This window comes from Zingiber officinale, chromosome 6B (assembly GCF_018446385.1).
Source record: "Zingiber officinale cultivar Zhangliang chromosome 6B, Zo_v1.1, whole genome shotgun sequence".
NCBI lineage: Eukaryota > Viridiplantae > Streptophyta > Magnoliopsida > Zingiberales > Zingiberaceae > Zingiber > Zingiber officinale.
In genome coordinates, this window is record NC_055996.1 from 105255886 (window position 1) to 105273503 (window position 17618).

Below are 17618 nucleotides of genomic sequence, written 5' to 3' on the forward strand. Positions count from 1 at the left end.
AAATTAAATAAAATTTAAAAAATATAAGTATTAATGAAAAAATAATAAACAAAATTAATTAAAAAATAAAACTAAATAAAATTAAATAAAATTAAAAAATATATATATAAGTATTAATGAAAAATAATAAATAAAATTGATTAAAAAATTAAAACTAAATAAAAATTTAAAAATATATAAGTATGATTGAAAAATAATAATAAATTAAATTAAATTTAAAAAAAAAAACAAAAATGATAGAGGGTAGAACGGTCAAGGAGAGGTGCGCGTGTATAATGGCCGAGACTGCTCTTATACATACAACCTACAGTTAGAAGATGGAAAAACTAAGGAAAGGGCTTTTGATTAAGAAACAAGAATACAGAGAAGAACAAGAAGCATCAGAACGGAAGAATTCGGTATTCGATTCTGATCTGAATAAAGGTAAACATTGTCAACTCAAATTTCATCACAAATTCTCCGGTGCTTAAGATGGCACTAATTAGTTAACACTCCATCTGCTAGCGCAAATTGTCTTAAGAAAATTGATTATGTACTTTAGCATCACCAATTGACTTATAGATCACGAATTCAAATCATATTAGTAATAGCATTGCCCATCTTTAAAATCATATTATGTATAATCAAAATATATTTGCAATGATTTTATTTGCAGTAGTTTTAGGATAGCTAAAATGTCGTCACCAATTCTTTAAGAAAACTTACTCTACCTTGACAAACTATCTTTCATATTCATTATGATAACCCTACATCTTTATCATTAGTCAACGTTTTGAAAATTAAATTGACCAAGTGAGGAACCAAGCAACACACCAATTGATCCATAGGTTTTTTTTTAAATAAAAAATCGAATTCTAATTCTCAAATATTGACACTAGCTAGCCTAATTGGACGAAGCCGTCGAATGTTCTAACTTGTTGCCTTGTTGCTGAATGCATTTTAGTGGCACTTCACGCCACGATGAAGAACATCATCATCCAATCCCCAAAATGGACATGTTGAACTCAAATAATGTGCGCTATAAGGACTTGGTGGCATCGATGGTGAGGATTCTCGCGGGGAAGATTAAAGTGGCGCGAAGGGTGAGGGAGAAGGACCATTTAGAGAGACAAATGCTTTGCCTCTAAATAGAAAAAAAATAATTAAAAAGCTAAAACAAAGAGAGAGAGGAACACTTTCAAACAGTTCAAGCAAGGAACTAAATACAATGAGACATCATGAATTGTAGAATCAAATTTAAATTAAAGCATATCTAGGCGCTACTTATTGTAGCCTCTTTTCCTTAGAAAAGAGAAAATAACACTTTCAATCAAAACAAGCAAAGAACTAATTACGCACAAGTCACTATCCTCGTCATGGCTTTAAATCCCTATATAAGAAGGTCCCTACTAGCTAGTTAATTAGCTGACCAAATATATCTCTACCTATATTTCTTTGGAATCACAAGGCCTCAATAAGTGGATTTTAGGGTAAGAAATTCACTAAGTTGAACAATTGTTTTATTATAATTTGTATACATTCTTTTCTATATTGTGATGAATTAGGGTATCGAGATAACTACTAAGGATGAGTAACCGCACCCGCGAGAAGGATGATGGACCGGTGGTAATTTTGGACTGTGAATGGATGGCCAACCTAAAGGAGAAGGTAGAAAAGACGCCGAGGAAGGATGTGCGCACCGAGAGAGCTACCATTTTTCAAGTCCCTAATAACATTCGCGCCGGTGACACCAATCATGAGGCTTGCAGTCTTGGTGAGGCCTACAATCCCAAGATCGTCTCCCTTGGTCCTTACCACCGCCTAGACGAGCAATTGCAAGTGTGGAACACTAGGTATGATAGCGATTCCATAAATTAAATTCTGACTCATTTGACACATTGGATCGTGTCTAATATTGCTAGTTTTGAAAAATAGGCTCAAATGGCCGTGCCTTAAGAGGCTCCTGGAGCGAAGCCCTGACAATAATCAAGCCATAGAGAAATGCATTGACAGAATCAAGGAACGCGAGAGAGAAGTACGAAGTGCGTATGCAGAGGAATTCGTGAAGATGACCAGCAATGAGTTTGTGGAGATGCTGCTACTCGACTCTTGCTTCGTGCTCGAGCTACTGCTGGAGCTAGAAGAGAAGAAAAGGAGAAAACAGGAAAAAGTTGCCCAAGAGAAGAAGATGTCGACAATAAACAAATTACTACAACCATTCAAGGCAAGTGCAAATAAATAATATTTTATTAGAATCACCTTTCATAAATCATGTCTGCGCCTCACATACACAACTAGGCACGAGAGTTATAGGTACCGTGAGAGTTAGGTATCGTATGAAAACCGTATATTGTATATATTAGAGCAGTTTTCTTATTATTATATTTAAAATTTAAGGTAAATGATCAATTTTATTAAATTTAGATAATTATTTTTACTATACACTGCATCAAATATTTTAAAATTTTCATCATACTTAATTTTTTATTATTTTTTTCTCTTTCTTATATTTTTATTATTAGATTGAATGAAAAGAGAGATTAAAAATAAATATTATTTTATTTTTAAGATAGAGATTTTATTTTTAAATTTAGAGACTCACTATTTATCAAATTTAAATTTAAAAAATGGATAGGATAACTGATGCAAAGGATTTTTAATTACCCTATCTAAAACTTAAGATAAAATTTTTAGATAGGGTAACTGATATGGATGTTCTTACACACATGAAAGTTTTTTTGTTGTGCACCGTGCAGTGCACAACTTTTTTATTTTTTTTATTTGGGATTTAGTTATTTAAGATTTTATTTATAGCGTTTAAGGGTTAAGTTATAATATTAAATTTTATAATACATTTAAATAAAAAAGTGAAGTGTTCACAGGAGGTACGACATAAGATGTGCGTAGTAACATTCCTTATATAGAGTCCATAAACAAAGGCAAACTCTAAATAGTATAACCATAAGCTAAAAAAACACAAAAAAATATTGTCTCAATCACGGAACGGACGTTCGTAGTATATATATATATATATATATATATATATATATATATATATATATATATATAGTAGTGATATCCTGCGGGACTTAAGATGTGCGACTGTACGCGCCTGTCCCTCTGGACCGATCAGGACATATCCTGATCGGTCTGGGAGGCTTCTGATCGATCTGTGGACCGATCAGGACATATCCTGATCGGTATGGACCGATCAGGATATGATCAATTAAAAAAATTTAACATTTCCTTATATAAATTTTTAATACCTTAATATATCCCCTTAACATATTACAATACTCAATAAATGCTTAAATTAATTTTATTTTAAAACCAAACACTATAACATAATTGGAAAGCCTAAACCCCAGAGGTAAAATCTAAAAAAAAAAATAGCTTTAACACTATAACCAAAGCCTGAACCCTAGAAATAAACTCTTAAAAAAATATTTTATTTTTTATTTTTTTTCAATTATTTTTTAATTCATAATAAAAAAAAATTAAAAATTAAAAATAAAAACAGTTGTTATCCTGCGCGGCGCGCACAGTCACGCACTGTGGCGTCGCGCAGGATAACAAAATTATATATATATATATATATATATATATATAGCCTTGTGAGCCCCAAATATTTTTTTCTTTATTTTAAGGAATTTAAAGTTTTGGTTTTAGGGTTTGGTACTTGGATTATAGTATTTAAATTATTTTTTTTAAAATAAATAATAAAAAAAATTACTCATGGTGCTATATATATAATCCGTATCCAATTCTTACGAGCTGACTAATCTTAAAATGAACAGCCCAATCCAACATTTTGCCCATCAACCCTAGGAGTGCTTGAAAGTCGCACTAAAATTATTTTGATTATTATAATTATAGCAAAAGGTTATTTCGTTCATCCCAAAAATTCCTCATAGTTCATTCCCAGATTATGTGAAGAGAGATAAATCACGGAATCAGTTTATAACTAACCGCTAAGGGGATAGGGTATGCAAGAAGTTATTTTGACTATTATTACGTGTCAACAAAAGATGATTCGCTCTCCTCCGTTAATTCATCTCTACACTAACACGGAAAAGGTAAATTATGAATAACTATTAAATATTAGTACAATAGCTAAGACATGATGAAAAATATGCTCGGACCCATTAAATTTCAACCACATGACTTAATAAAATAATACCCTATATCTCAATCATCTTACCGTCCCAAGATTACTGAACTAATGGCAACAAGGAGGTTGACTATTATTATATACTTATAGAAAGTGGTTAAAAATTTGTTAGAAAATCAAAAGGACAGATTTAAATCAATTTAAAAATTGATTCAGCAGACAAGAAGCAAGGTACAGAAGCAACAAGAGCAGCCAAAACCATCGGCGGCACTGATGATGGGGAGCTCATCGGCTCGAGACGCAGCACCCATGATGCAGCCGAGCACGGAAGAAAAGCAAACCGAGGAGGAAGGAACACTGATTCAACAATGGCAATGGGCAGAACCTCTGATCTACCATGACCTGTTGATGCTCGAAAACCAGATCCCACTCAGCCTCCTCCGGGAGCTCCACGGCATCATTCTCAGCCACGATAAATCTCCTTCCATGGACGAACTCATCCTCTCCTTCTTCAAGGAATTCTCCCTCACCAAACACATCACGAAGATCCCGGAGGGCAGTTGCCACCACCTCCTCCACCTCTTCCACTCCAGCTTGATCCCTAAAAAACAGCCCACCACGCGGGGCATCCGCGCCCAGTTGGTGGCGGAGGTGACATCAGCCATCCCCTGCGCACGGGATCTCATCGAGTCACGGGTGAAAGTAAAGAAGAAGCAGGGCGTCGCGTGCTCGAGCTTCCTCGACCTCAGCTTCGACAGCGGGCGCTTGGAGATCCCGGAGATCCACGTCGACGACGGCACCAACACTCTGCTCCGGAACCTGATCGCCTTCGAGCAGTGCTTACCGAGAATCGGCGACTATCTGACGACCTACGCCTGGTTCATGGACTCGGTGATCGACAACAGCGCCGACGTGGCGCTGCTGCGGCGGAAGCATGTGCTGGAGAGCGGGCTGGGGAGTGACGAGGAAGTGGCGAAGCTGTTCAACAGCCTGTGCAAGGAAGTGATGGTCGACCCCAACCAGTGCTACCTGGAAGAGACCATCAAGGAGGTGAACAAGTACCACCGCAGCAGGCGCAACCGCTGCTACGCCACCCTCAACCACAACTACTTCAGCAATCCCTGGGCGAGCATCTCCGTCATCGCCGCCATCATCCTCTTCGTCCTCACCTTCATCCAAACCCTCTACAGCATGTGCGACTCTTGCTATAAAGCTTAGATCGACATCCTACATCGCCTTTTTGTTTGTCTGGGGCAATGCCCTTTTTGGGGTTGGTTTGTTATCTGTATCGCGATTTGTGTCTGAAAGTCCTTTCCGGCCAAGGAAATTTGGGCTTGGAGTTGGTTTGTGATCCATATTGATAATAAAGTCTGGCTTCACGGTGCTATTCAATTCATTGCTTGCTACCTAGTGGCTTATGAAATAGTGATGGATGATTCCATAAATTTAACTCTCTAATTTATTTATCATGTTATCTCGAGTTAAGTTAATAATGTAATAATTATAATCAGCAAACAACAAAGACAGGTCGATAGATCTAGTTAGAACCAAAAATTAATTGACTATATATATTGTAATGAAAGAAGCATTCAGATTGTTAAGAGAACTTACATCACTTTGAGAAGAAATGAAGAATCCAAGAACAAGTATTCTTCAACGCAGAGTTGGGAGATGATTGCTTCATCGAATAAAGTCTCTTCAATCTAATATCTAATGGCTTGGGAAAGGATATCTGCAGAGAGAGACAAATACAAGAACTCAAATTTATGCAGCCATATTGAGCATGGCACTCAGAACTGCTTCTCGAGTTGGTAAAGCTGGGATCGCACCCCTTTCCGTCACAGTCAAAGCTCCACAAGCATTCGCAAATTTAAGGGCTTCTCTAAGCCTTGCTTCATCCTGTTTATGTCAAAAGAAAAGCAAATAAATAAACTGTGTTAAGCTTTTGATGCAGCCAAAGACATTATTCTTTCATTTGCTTCTCTAAAAGTGGATAATGGTGGTCATTAATGTTTATAAGGATTAACCAGAACTAGCAGTGCGGCGAGACCCCAACCATGGTTCCTCCATCACACAGATAACCTTTTCCAACCACCAAATCACGAGTCGGATTAGGTTCGCTCTAGTATAATTTTTAATAATTCATCCACGTGATAGAATATTAAAAACCCATTTTCTATCTAGCCATTAATATTAGTTCACTCAGTTCTTTTGATAAAGAGTTTATTTTCTTACAATGAAGACTCTCACTACATTAAAGTAAGTGATGACAAATACCTGGAGTATCGATATGTCACTTGCTAACTGGGATAACATTCCAGCAACGAAGGCATCCCCAGCGCCAGTAGTGTCCACTTGTTCAACTTCGAATCCGCCAACTCTACCACAGAAGCCCTACATTGATACTCATGATGATGACAATCAGATATTTAAGTCATACCAAACAGATAACAAAGATGGGGAATGAAAAAATTAAATCTAATGATTATAAAGAGGTTCAGAATTGAGGTATGGTAAAAATACAATGGGAAGGATAAAATATTTTTTCATGATAAAGCCATGGTAAAACACAAATCACTTACCTTTGAGTAATATCTGCAACCATCAGGGCCTTCTGTTACAAGTAACAATTTAAGATTTTGATGAAACAATTTCCACACAACAGCATCATCATAAGGGTCTTCTCCTTGTGTTAGAAAGGAAATTTCTTCTTCACTTATCTGTTTCAATAGACAGTTAATTAAGCAAACCAATTGCATGATGAAGTAATATTTTTTTTTACAAGAAAAAAAGAAGCTACCTTGATGATATCAGCTGTATCCCATATACTCAATATTCCATCTCTTGCACTATCAGCAGATGGCCATAATGGGAGTCTTAGATTGGGGTCATATGACAAAAGTGCACCAGCCTCTTTGGCAGTTTTAGCCGCAGAGATGTGTGCGGACTTGCACGGTTCAGTAATAAGGCTAATGGATCCATAATGGAAGATCTTAGCCTACATAGATATCGGATTGACTATCAGTGAGTAACAGATATTTAGGCATCCAGCGATTAAGTGAAAACATGTGGTGGCTGAAAGATACATCAAAGTTCTTTGACCCTCACTTACCTTCCTAATAAGATCAAGATCCAGTTCTGATTCTTCTAGAAGCATATCAGCACTAGGATTCCGATAAAACATGAATTCACGTTCACCATCACTTCTCAATGTAACAAAAGCTAAAGCTGTACGGGCACCAGGGTCAAATCGCAGCCCCTGATTGTTAACATTATTTTCCTTTAAAATGTCAGAGAGCATATACCCAAATTCATCATCTCCAACCTGTTCATATTATTCAAAATGTCAGGGCTCCTGATATACAGGCATGACATTTTCTCTGGTGAACATCACTTACTGTGAATGTTGTGTCCAAAAAAAAAAATAGCGGATGATTAGAGAATATTTTAAAAAAGAAAAAAAAAATTGAAATAGCATCATCTTCTTCATAAACCTTGCTGTCAATCTCAATGGTTTGGAGTTGGCTACACCTATATTATCCATCTACTGAACATAATTTAAGGTGTAATGTCTCTTCAAGTTAATAGATCTTAGTATAGAGATAGTAAGAGCCTCTTTCATTTTACAGAAAAAAAAAGTATAAGATTTTTCACGACAATCTATCCGAGGAGTATATATTTAAGTGGTTGTGGTCGTTCAAGCTTAACATGAAAAAGGTCTCAGTATGAATCGAATAAATGCCCATTGGTTTTCTTTATGCAAAATTCATTGTGAAAATTTGAAGAACTTTTACTCCATATCGAAACTGTGAAGAGGTACTAAAAAAGCTGAAAACTACTTGGGCTAGTATGATCCAGTTTAATTATTTTGCTCTAAGTTCATGCAACAAGAGATCGATGATGTTAGCTATTAAGCTAAAACATTGAAAAATGTAACTATAAATAACGCTAAATGAAATTACTTTCCCAATGAATGCTGAAGAACCTCCAAGACGAGCTATCCCAACAGCAACATTAGCAGGAGCTCCTCCAGCTGCTTTCTTGAAAGCCGGCGCTTCAGCTAATGATAATCCGCTAATAGTTGGGACAAAATCAATAAGCAATTCTCCAAAGCATACTACAGATGGAGAATCCTCGTTCTCAGGAGAAACATTAATGGGCGAAACTGCTCTTATACAACCTAAAATTAGAAGAAGGAAAAAACTAAGGAAGGGACTTTTGATAAAGAAACAAATACCCAAAGAGCAGAACAAGAAGCATCGGAACGGAAGAATTCGGTATTCGGTTCTAATAGCATAGTAGAGTGAATCCCTAACCTGAGCGTTTACGAATCGGAGAGGGAGACGGAAGAGGGAGCCTTCGAGAAGTGAGATTCTCGGAGCGGATCCGGGCGCCGGAAGCGACGCCGGGGAAGCAGGGAGCGGCGGCTTGGAGAAGCATTGGAGGAAGTGAGTCGCGACTCCAACACGGGAGGAGGAAACCAATGATTCAGCTCAAGAACCAAAAGAGGGCGTTCGCTATTTTCGCATTAATGCGACGGCGGCCGACTGAATAAACCACGGTGGTGAGGCGAGGAGCTTCGGAGATGATGTGTAGGGGGTAGTATTCTTTGGCATTGACTGAGGGGGCGTTTGGTTCTTTCCTAGGAATAGGAATCGGAATGGGAATCATTGTATTGTGGAATGGGAATGGGTATGAGCATGGATATCACTCTTAAAAGCAATGTTTGGTTAATTGTATATCTTCTATCGGAATAAATCAAAGTTTCCTTTTTTACCCTTAAAGGAAAATAAGAGAAAAAATTAGATGTGAGAGAAAGATGAATGTGAGAGAAAAATATGATGAAAGAGAATGATGAGAGATAATGTATTATGAGAGAGAAAGTGTGATAAGAAAGAATGAAGAGAGAGAAAGTGTGATGAGAGAAAATGAAAAAAAAGAGTGTGATTGCAGAGAGCATGATGAGAGAAAATATGATGTGAGAGAAAGTATGATAGGAGAGGATGAAGAGAGAGAAAATATAGTGAGAAAAATATGAGGAGAGAGTGTGTCATGAGAGAGATTGAGGAGAGATAAAGTATGGTGAGAGAAAAAGATAACAGTGAATATGATGGGAGAGATTGAGGAGAGAGAAAGTATGATGAGAGAGAAAGTGTGTTGAGGAAAAAAGGAGTAAGTGTGGTAAGAGAGATTGAGGAGAGAGAAAGTATGATGAGAGAGAAAGTGTGTTGAGGAAAAAAGGAGTAAGTGTGATAAGAGAGATTGAGGAGAGAGAAAGTATGATGAGAGAGACAGTGTGTTGAGGAAAAAAGGAAGAAGTGTGATAAGAGAGATTGAGGAGAGAGAAAGTATGATGAGAGAGAAAGTGTAATGAGAAAAAAAAAGTATGATGGGAAAGCATGATGAGAGAGAAAGTGTGATGAGGAAAAAAAGAATGAAGAGAATGCGATGGAAGATATTGAGGAGAGAGAAAGTATGATGAGAGAGAAAGTGTGATGAGGAAAAAAGAAGGAAGAGAATGCGATGGAAGAGATTGAGGAGAGAGAAAGTATGATGAGAGAGAAAGTGTGATGAGGAAAAAAAGAAGGAAGAGAATGCGATGGAAGAGATTGAGGAGAGAGAAAGTATGATGAGAGAGAAAGTGTAATGAGAAAAAAGAGGAAAGAGAGTGTGATAGGAGAGAGAAAGTGTGTGATAAAATGATGAGAGAGAAACTATGATGAGAGAGAAAATATAATGAGAGAGAATAAGGAGAGATAAGTGATATGAAAGAAAAAATAAATAAATATATTTTGATATTTGATATTAATGGAGAAAATTTTAGTTTTAAGTCAAGGGTATTTTTGGAATAAGGGAATATTTTGATTGATGAAAATAGGGTAATGACTCATTGAAGGGGGGTACATGGGAATGAGTTATTACCCAATTTCAAGGATTCATTCCCTTATTTGTATTCCTATTCTTATAATCCAAACATTAACAATGGGAATCAATGATTCTCATTCCCATTCCCCACTCCTATTACCCTAAACCAAACGCCCCCTGAATATACCACGAAGGTTGATCTCGTGCGTTCATACGAACAGGAAACAGAGGACGAGCCAATGAGATCATTTAACAATCGTCACCGTTGCAGACCCGGCTTTCAGGAAATTTCAGTTCACACCCCTAGATTTTATCCATTTTTGAAAAATACTCACCATTCTATAAACAGTTGAGCTGGACGAATTATAACATTCCTCCAAAATTTACAAGGATGTCGGACTTCTAAATTATTTGTCGCAACACTTCTTAATTTATGTTGTTACTTGATACTTAATATCTACTAGAAAATTTCTATAGAACTCAGAAACATTATCCAACTTAATTAATTATTTATGTATTTTTTTTTAAAAAAAGATGAATTATAAGAGGATGGATTATAAGGGATCTAAGATTAACGTAATCAAAACATATTAATCCTTAAATGTATTTCCGTAACAAGGTGAGTTATTTTTTTTATTTTAATATAAAACAAAACAGATTGGGAATCTAATTAATTAGCTGCGAACACGAGTTACGAGTAGGGGCATAAATAAATAAAAAAAAAGAGGATAAAATATATATGCATATATGTTTGCAAAAATTGGAAAAAATAAAAGAAAATAAAATGCTTTAAGATTAGTGCAAGTGTCATGTGGTGAAAGCACCAACCCTTCACGATGTCGTGGATGAAGAAGGTTCATGTACTGCGAAAATGCCTCTACATTCATCAAATGTACAAAAAATATATTAAAAATGGAAAAAAAATAAAAGGATTTTGTTTAAGCAATATCCGCATATCAAATGGGATATACATCATATAACGATGATGTGTGGCATGGAAAAGGCCATCAGGGGTTGGATGTGTTATTGATGGTTTCTAGAGAGAAAACAGCACCGGATTTAGTGCCGTCTGAAATATGGGAACTAGAATTCAATATGAAGAACACCCAAAAATGGAGGCATAAGAGATAAAGAAACGCCAAAAGCTGGGCCTTCTGGTTTCTTCTCAGGTATACCATGCCGATGGAGAATACGATATCCAATTGTCGAAGAACTGATCCTAATTGCCTCTGCCCAGCTCTTATTTTGTCGCGGATGATTACTGGTTGAAAAGATGAATTAGACGGACGCCATTTTCCAGACTCGATGTCGGCCATTTCGAATGAACCGGTTGCATCTGAAATTTGTGCGAGATCAGTTGATTGCAGTGGAAGTTCATCTTCGTCGAGTAATCTCGAAACTGTCTGCAAGAGAGCGCTTGGTGTTATATCTGAATAAAGTTCAAATACAGTTGAAGTTAAATGAAGTGAGCATACATACCTCGATCCTAAGCACCAATGTAGCTTTCTCAGAGGAAAGAGACTCAACCTAAAGGTAAAAGCAATTTCAGTTCCATCAAGACCATATCAACAGTAGCACAAGAAGCTATAAAATCAATAAAACTACGTGAAAATTTATCAGTTGAATTTATGCCTTCCAATGATATAAAAGATTGGGAAAAATTATCAAAACAAAATGGGAATATCATTTTAGAATTGAATATAAATCGTAAATCATGGCCAGATAAACAACTCAATAGAAACTTGACAATGTTGATATTGTGGCCGACAGTAGAATGACAAGAACCAATATAAGCACGGCAAGACAAGCATGTCATAATGAAATTTTATTATTCACAAAATGTGTGCAAGGATTTATCTCTTTAGTGAGTTTACTACAAATCTCAAAAAGCAAACATATAGGGGTAATTTGAGAATTCATAGCCTCACATATGTTCTCTTTTAGAACAACATTTCAGAACAATAACAATATATTTATAAATTGTAAGTTTGTGTGTGTGTGTGTATTCGTACAGACCTGTAACTGCTTCTGTATCAATCGATCAGTTAGTTGTTCGAGCCTCTTCTTAAGTTCAATCTCAATTTCAGTTGGGCGTGTGATGCCTCTTCTCATCATTTCCACATTCTCTTCCAGCATCTTTGCCTTCATATAGTTCAAAAAATATATTTAAATAAAGGGAGAAAAGGTCCAAGCAGAAAATGTGAAATCAACTATAGCCAGTTCACATCTTATTTATTTCTTAGAGCATAACAAATCTTATTTATACATTAGAACAAAAATAAAATGAAATCATGGACTAATAATGCAAAAATCCACACGAAACCTTTGTTTTCTCTCAAGCAATTATTCATAAAGAAGGGCACATGATTATATGGTTTTAAGGATGTTCTAACAAGCACATGATTGATAATAGTTGAAAAGGGCACACAATTGATATATGGTTTTAAGGATGTTGTAACAAGCACAACTATTCAATATATAGCTTATGTATGTTCTTTTTTCATTATATAATAGATGCAACACTAAAATTTACACAGAATTTGAATGAAATTGACGTAGCAAAGTAACATGTGAGTAAAAAGATCTCATACCAAGATTAATCAACTTTAACTTTATTAACTAAAAGATACCAAAATAGCTACAAAATTCAATTGCAATTCAAAATGATTCCTTATTTGCATCAAAAATTTAAAAAAGTCTTACATGTTAAGATGGTTACATATAATTTGCCTGCTTACAATTAAGATAGTTATGTAAAATTGTTCTCTTTTCATATATTCAATGTGTTTGATAAGCAACTGTTTAATAATAGTTGAAGGGTATGTCCTTGACATTAGATGAGTGCAACAGTCCCTAAACAACAGTTTGTTTAAAGTTTCATTGAATAAAAGGATGGCCAGGGCCATGAGATGAGTTTTTGTCACAAAAATTTTCACAGTATGTGATACGTCAGTAGCAATAACTGAGATGACATTCAGCTTAGAGAAAGTTTACCTTGTCCTTTAATTTTGACAATTTTTCACATACAAACGAGTATTCAGCATCAAGAATTTCTTGTTTGATTTGGGAATTTTGTAATGATACTGCCTGAACAAAGGTGAAAGAAGATCAAGTTCAAAACTTGTTAGTTTCATTGCAGAATACAAAAGAAGACAAACAGAGGTTTTACAAGTTATGGAAATTCATGAAAGAAAAGACATTTTCTCATAAGTGAATGCTACAATTAGGTAGTTGTCAACATCTTACTTCATCTAGAGAAGGGGAATTCTGTTGAATCTTCAAGATGCTCCTTCTGTGTTCTACAAAACAGAAACAATTGCTCATTTACACTAGAATAAGAGGTGGGTTATTTTTTAAAAAAAAAAATTCATGAGGGATTCATTTTTGAGCTTGGAGTATTCCACAATTAACATAGAACAACAGAAAATTTCCTTAAGTGGTGGACTAAACTTTGTTTTCCACACTTTAATTTTATGGGAATGGATACAAAGAGCGCCATCTTTATGTTCCTGCATGTGGAAATTCATGTTGCATGTGATAAGGAGGAACTTTTGATTTACATTTTGGATCAAATTAGGAAAATAAGAAAAGGAAGTTATTTAATGTGTGTTATATAAAGCTCAAGCTTCTCGAGTCTTCCAATAGATTTTAAGGTCAACATGACCTAAAATCTAAAACTGCCAAGACCTTCAAAAGATTGCTAAAACAAACTGCAAGTCGAACAACTAACAAGAATGAAACAAAGTGTCAGTATCGTTGTTCAGCCACATCAACATCAAGCTTTCCTCCTTCTAACATCAGTTGGAGTATGGCTAATAGTATAGTTAACTCCAACAATTTAACCTTTGCTAGTAGGTAAAGGTTAATCTTTTAATTGCACATGCTGCATGCTTGTATTGTGAGGATTGATATGGTAATGTACATGAATTCAAGACAGTGTGCCACAAGCTAAACGACAGTGCTCAAATATGTGTTTGCATAGCCTTGCAAAAGTACAAAGCTGCACACTCATGCATGGCAGAAAGAATCAGGAAGAATCTTATATCATTACAATCTATCAGGAAACGTCTGATGATTTCCTAATTGAAATATATCAAATGGCACAAATTTGATTTCATTCATAAAAAACAACTAACTAATTTCATATTAAAGATTAGTATAAGCTTGGAAACAAGTTGAGATAAGTGAAACAAAGACAAAAAGGAAAATGAAATAAAACTATGTTCTAGTTGAAAGGCCTACCTTCAATAGCAACCTCTTTTAGCTCAACTTGTTGACGAAGTTCTCCCACCTTAGTTACCTTATAGAATAAAAGAGTTAAATGACATGAGATTATGGATAATAAAGTGAAATGCAAAAGAGTGGTGAAATACAAGTGTTATTGTTTTAAGTATCAGCTAAGGTAATAAATTTTAGAGAAAATATGGTAATTACTCAGCAAATAGCCATAGTTTCCTGGATAAAATTTCAGACAGCTATAAATATACTTTGTTTATAACAATCAAGAAACTAACATTTCTGATGACCAATTAGCTTGTAATTGGTGACTTCAGTAGAAAAGGAGAAAAGGAGAAAAGAAAATTGCTAGAACTTTTCCATGCTCAACTTCTTGCCAATGAATGTAAACAGCAGGAAACCATAAGATACATACAGCTAGAAGTGGAAACTTACTTCTCTTTCCAGCGTTATTTGAGCTGTTGCTAGAGATGTAGCTAGCTCAGCATTTACAGTCTGCAAAAACCATTTTAAGTTTATCAGTGTAAACTTTTTGAATCAAACTCATTAATAACTATTCAAAAAGTGTAATACTATTAAGCAAGCAACGGATAGAGTGTGGTCTGATGGCATAGTAGACCAACAGATGCAGATGTTTCAAAAAAAACTACAACACCTCAAGCTCAGCCAACAGAGTTATTGCTTCCATCATTGTACTGTTATGCTTCCGCTTCTCTCTTTCAACTGCTTCCATAGTTTGAAACATACTCATCTGCAATTCTGAGGCCTATAACAGAAATAAGAAAAAGAAATGTTAAACAAAATAATACAAATAAATTCTACAGAAATAAACATTCCAGTTTCTTTCAATCAAGCTCTACTCTAAGAGCTACATGGTATTATATTAACAGTTAATTGCAGAACTGTTTGATCAAATTGATAGCAAAATATTAATTTAACAACTAGTATTTAAAAGTTTTCCAATGCTGATTGGGTCAAACTTTTCTGTTTAAGACATTATACATATTAGATACTACAAACTGTCTAAGGCGTTCTAAAATCATGTATCACTAAGATACAAGACCAGGAATTGGAAAAAGTCAGAACAGCAGAATATGAAAGTGCAGAGGCATAAATGCCTCGTTACATTCATCCATTGCCAGGACTGTAGCTAGCAAAGCAAAATAAAGTAGAGAAGAAAGAGAGGAGGAAATATTGGTTGTCAACTAGCTAAGTTGTTCCTCCAAATTCCATCTCATGTAAAGGTTACTACTGCTTCTAAATAATTTGAATCTGACAAACTTGTACAGGATAGATTTTTAGAGATATCACTGAATTATTGACAATAAAGGAAGCTAACAACCTGACACAACTAGGTAATTGATTTTCTAGTCAACCCAGTGTGTGATGAACCAGATGGGTGGGCTGGTTAATAAGTAAAACAAATGAAGTAATGAACAATGGATGACCTTTACAAGCTAATCGAGCAAGAAGACATAAGTATTACTCAATCTAAAATAAACTAACTATTTACTTCTTCTACAGTTGTATGAGAAACAATCATTTTGAAAATGAAGATCAGGTAAAATTTTGATAGCATAATGACCAGTGTTCATTTGCATCTAATGTATAACCAATTAGACAACAAAACCATGGAGTTGTAAACCCAAATTTCATGTCTTGAAATCCAACATGAAACAGAGAACCTAGATTGCTGCATTGCCTATAGATATGAGAATATGATCATTTTCACAAATGATTTATCCTTCATTGTAAGTTATTAAATTAGTTCTGCTGAAAAAAGAAAAGATTGTAAATTGTCCTTTTGGAAGATTTGAGCCTCATGGCATGAAGAAATTCTTCAGTAAATCATGACAAGTTCACGTGTTTGGTTCATTGACAATCAAAATGTTCATAGTTAAGCGAGTCTAACTATTTGTCTAGGAAGTACATATGCATATCTCAAGCATTGCAAAGAATTTCTAGACAGTCAATTACTTGCATCTATAAGATATCAACAGATTCAGCATGTTTTCATTAGCAAGTTATGCTTTGAATGATCTTTTGGTTTGAAACAACTAACTCTAAATATGGAGATGAAGAAGAATCAAAGAATTTAAAAGATAAGAAAATTAAACAGTGAAAGGGAACGCGACCTCCTGTGCTTGTTTTTTCTCGCGCTCCTCAAGTATTTTCTCCAAACTCTGCTTCTCACCCTCTAACCTGGCAACAATATTTTCCCGTTCCCTGATGGCCTCTGCAGCAACAGCCGCCATTTTCTCAGCTAGCATTTGTTCTTTCTTTCTCCTCCTCTCTTCCCTCTTCAACCTTATTTCCTCATCTGAATCTGATGTCGAAACCGAATCACTTGATTCCTCAGCACTCTCAGAAGAGCTTCTCGACTGAACATGAGCACCTGAAGGTCTGACATCCATGTTCTTACTATTACTACCATCACCAGTTTCAGCACTCTTCTTCACATTTAAGATTTTAGAATCTGCATCAGAACTACGAGACGGACTATGATCGCCAGCACCTCCGTGGAATTCTTGCTTAAACAATTCCTTCGTCAAATCCAACAAGCTAGAAGACCTGCGGGAGGGCCGATCCCCATCTCCAGGTGCATTATCGGCAACAGATTCACCACGGTCGGCAACCTCTGCTTTCCCGGTAGGCTTCACGAAACCACCAGATCCCTTACGAGCACCCCTGTCGACGGACGAGGGCAACGCAGCCGCCTTTCTGCTCCCTCCGCCGAGGGTAGTGCCGAGAGGCGAGTTGACCGGATCGGAGGAACTGAGGATCTCGGTCCAATCTTCGTCCGCCGCGGACGGCCTGGTAACGCTCGGAGATGGCGGCGCGCTGACCTGAGCAGCAACACCGGGCGAGTGCCACGGCGGCGACGCCTTCTTGGGCAGTTGGTACTTGAGGGGGCGAGACTGGTCGGCCTTCTGGGAGATCTCTTCGGGGACAGCGCCGGTGGGGAGTGCGGAGCCGTCGCCCTTGCCCAGCGACTCGGCCGCTTGCTGATCGATCTGAGGAGGAGAAGAAAGAAGAGATTTAGCAAGGAGACGGCGAGGATGAAGGATAGGGTTTGCGGTGTTCTCGCCTGTTGGAGGATGGACTCGGCAACCTTGAGCTTGGAGGAGATCCAATTCGCCATGGCCGGTCTGTGGAGGACTGGAGGACCCTGTTTGTGTGTTCGGATTTATTTATACGGGTTATCGCTCTCGTTCGGTGGCATTCAATCCAACCGAATCGACGCCATTTTACTGAACTCGCGTAAGTAATTTCGGTATTATATAAATGTACGTAACTTCCATAATACCCAAATTACATATCATATTCTTAAAATACTCCTCCCAAAATTGAGAGGAAAATTTAAAGAACTCTGAACGTCTCCAAATTAATATTAATATAAAAACCTCCTTTATATTATCGAATCTAA

At 36.3% G+C, this 17618-nt stretch overlaps 3 protein-coding genes across 3 annotated transcripts; 1 reads left to right on the plus strand and 2 right to left on the minus strand.

The window, feature by feature from the left end:
* The first annotated feature begins 1402 nt into the window (after positions 1 to 1402).
* On the plus strand, positions 1403 to 5486 carry LOC121988685 (UPF0481 protein At3g47200-like). Its single transcript, XM_042542242.1, has 4 exons — positions 1403 to 1469; positions 1545 to 1832; positions 1915 to 2203; positions 4310 to 5486. The coding sequence occupies exons 2-4, from the start codon at positions 1567 to 1569 to the stop codon at positions 5306 to 5308; spliced, it is 1554 nt and encodes a 517-aa protein (XP_042398176.1). The 5' UTR covers positions 1403 to 1469; positions 1545 to 1566; the 3' UTR covers positions 5309 to 5486.
* A 142-nt stretch (positions 5487 to 5628) lies between these two features.
* On the minus strand, positions 5629 to 8701 carry LOC121988686 (probable fructokinase-6, chloroplastic). The gene is made up of 7 exons (XM_042542243.1): positions 8407 to 8701; positions 8053 to 8270; positions 7203 to 7415; positions 6891 to 7088; positions 6673 to 6810; positions 6368 to 6484; positions 5629 to 5989 (listed from the first exon to the last, which is right to left on the minus strand). Exons 1-7 carry the CDS (start codon positions 8528 to 8530, stop codon positions 5855 to 5857), a joined length of 1143 nt encoding a protein of 380 aa, XP_042398177.1. The 5' UTR covers positions 8531 to 8701; the 3' UTR covers positions 5629 to 5854.
* A 2115-nt stretch (positions 8702 to 10816) lies between these two features.
* Positions 10817 to 17418, minus strand: LOC121988687 (golgin candidate 2-like). The gene is made up of 10 exons (XM_042542244.1): positions 17280 to 17418; positions 16327 to 17205; positions 14847 to 14957; positions 14627 to 14686; positions 14198 to 14255; positions 13202 to 13254; positions 12950 to 13042; positions 11972 to 12097; positions 11435 to 11482; positions 10817 to 11358 (listed from the first exon to the last, which is right to left on the minus strand). Exons 1-10 carry the CDS (start codon positions 17331 to 17333, stop codon positions 10963 to 10965), a joined length of 1878 nt encoding a protein of 625 aa, XP_042398178.1. The 5' UTR covers positions 17334 to 17418; the 3' UTR covers positions 10817 to 10962.
* Positions 17419 to 17618: the final 200 nt, after the last annotated feature.

Coding starts and splice junctions, on each gene's coding strand:
- LOC121988685 (XM_042542242.1), top strand. CDS start 1,567: ATGAGTAACCGCACCCGCGAGAAGGATGATGGACCGGTGGTAATTTTG. Junction 1,833..1,914: donor TTGCAAGTGTGGAACACTAG/GTATGATAGCGA, acceptor TTTGAAAAATAG/GCTCAAATGGCCGTGCCTTA. Junction 2,204..4,309: donor AATTACTACAACCATTCAAG/GCAAGTGCAAAT, acceptor TTGATTCAGCAG/ACAAGAAGCAAGGTACAGAA.
- LOC121988686 (XM_042542243.1), bottom strand. CDS start 8,530: ATGCTTCTCCAAGCCGCCGCTCCCTGCTTCCCCGGCGTCGCTTCCGGC. Junction 7,416..8,052: donor CTTCAGCATTCATTGGGAAA/GTAATTTCATTT, acceptor TAATATGAACAG/GTTGGAGATGATGAATTTGG. Junction 7,089..7,202: donor ATCTTGATCTTATTAGGAAG/GTAAGTGAGGGT, acceptor ATATCTATGTAG/GCTAAGATCTTCCATTATGG.
- LOC121988687 (XM_042542244.1), bottom strand. CDS start 17,333: ATGGCGAATTGGATCTCCTCCAAGCTCAAGGTTGCCGAGTCCATCCTC. Junction 14,256..14,626: donor AAATAACGCTGGAAAGAGAA/GTAAGTTTCCAC, acceptor TTATTCTATAAG/GTAACTAAGGTGGGAGAACT. Junction 13,255..14,197: donor AAAAGAGGTTGCTATTGAAG/GTAGGCCTTTCA, acceptor TCTGTTTTGTAG/AACACAGAAGGAGCATCTTG.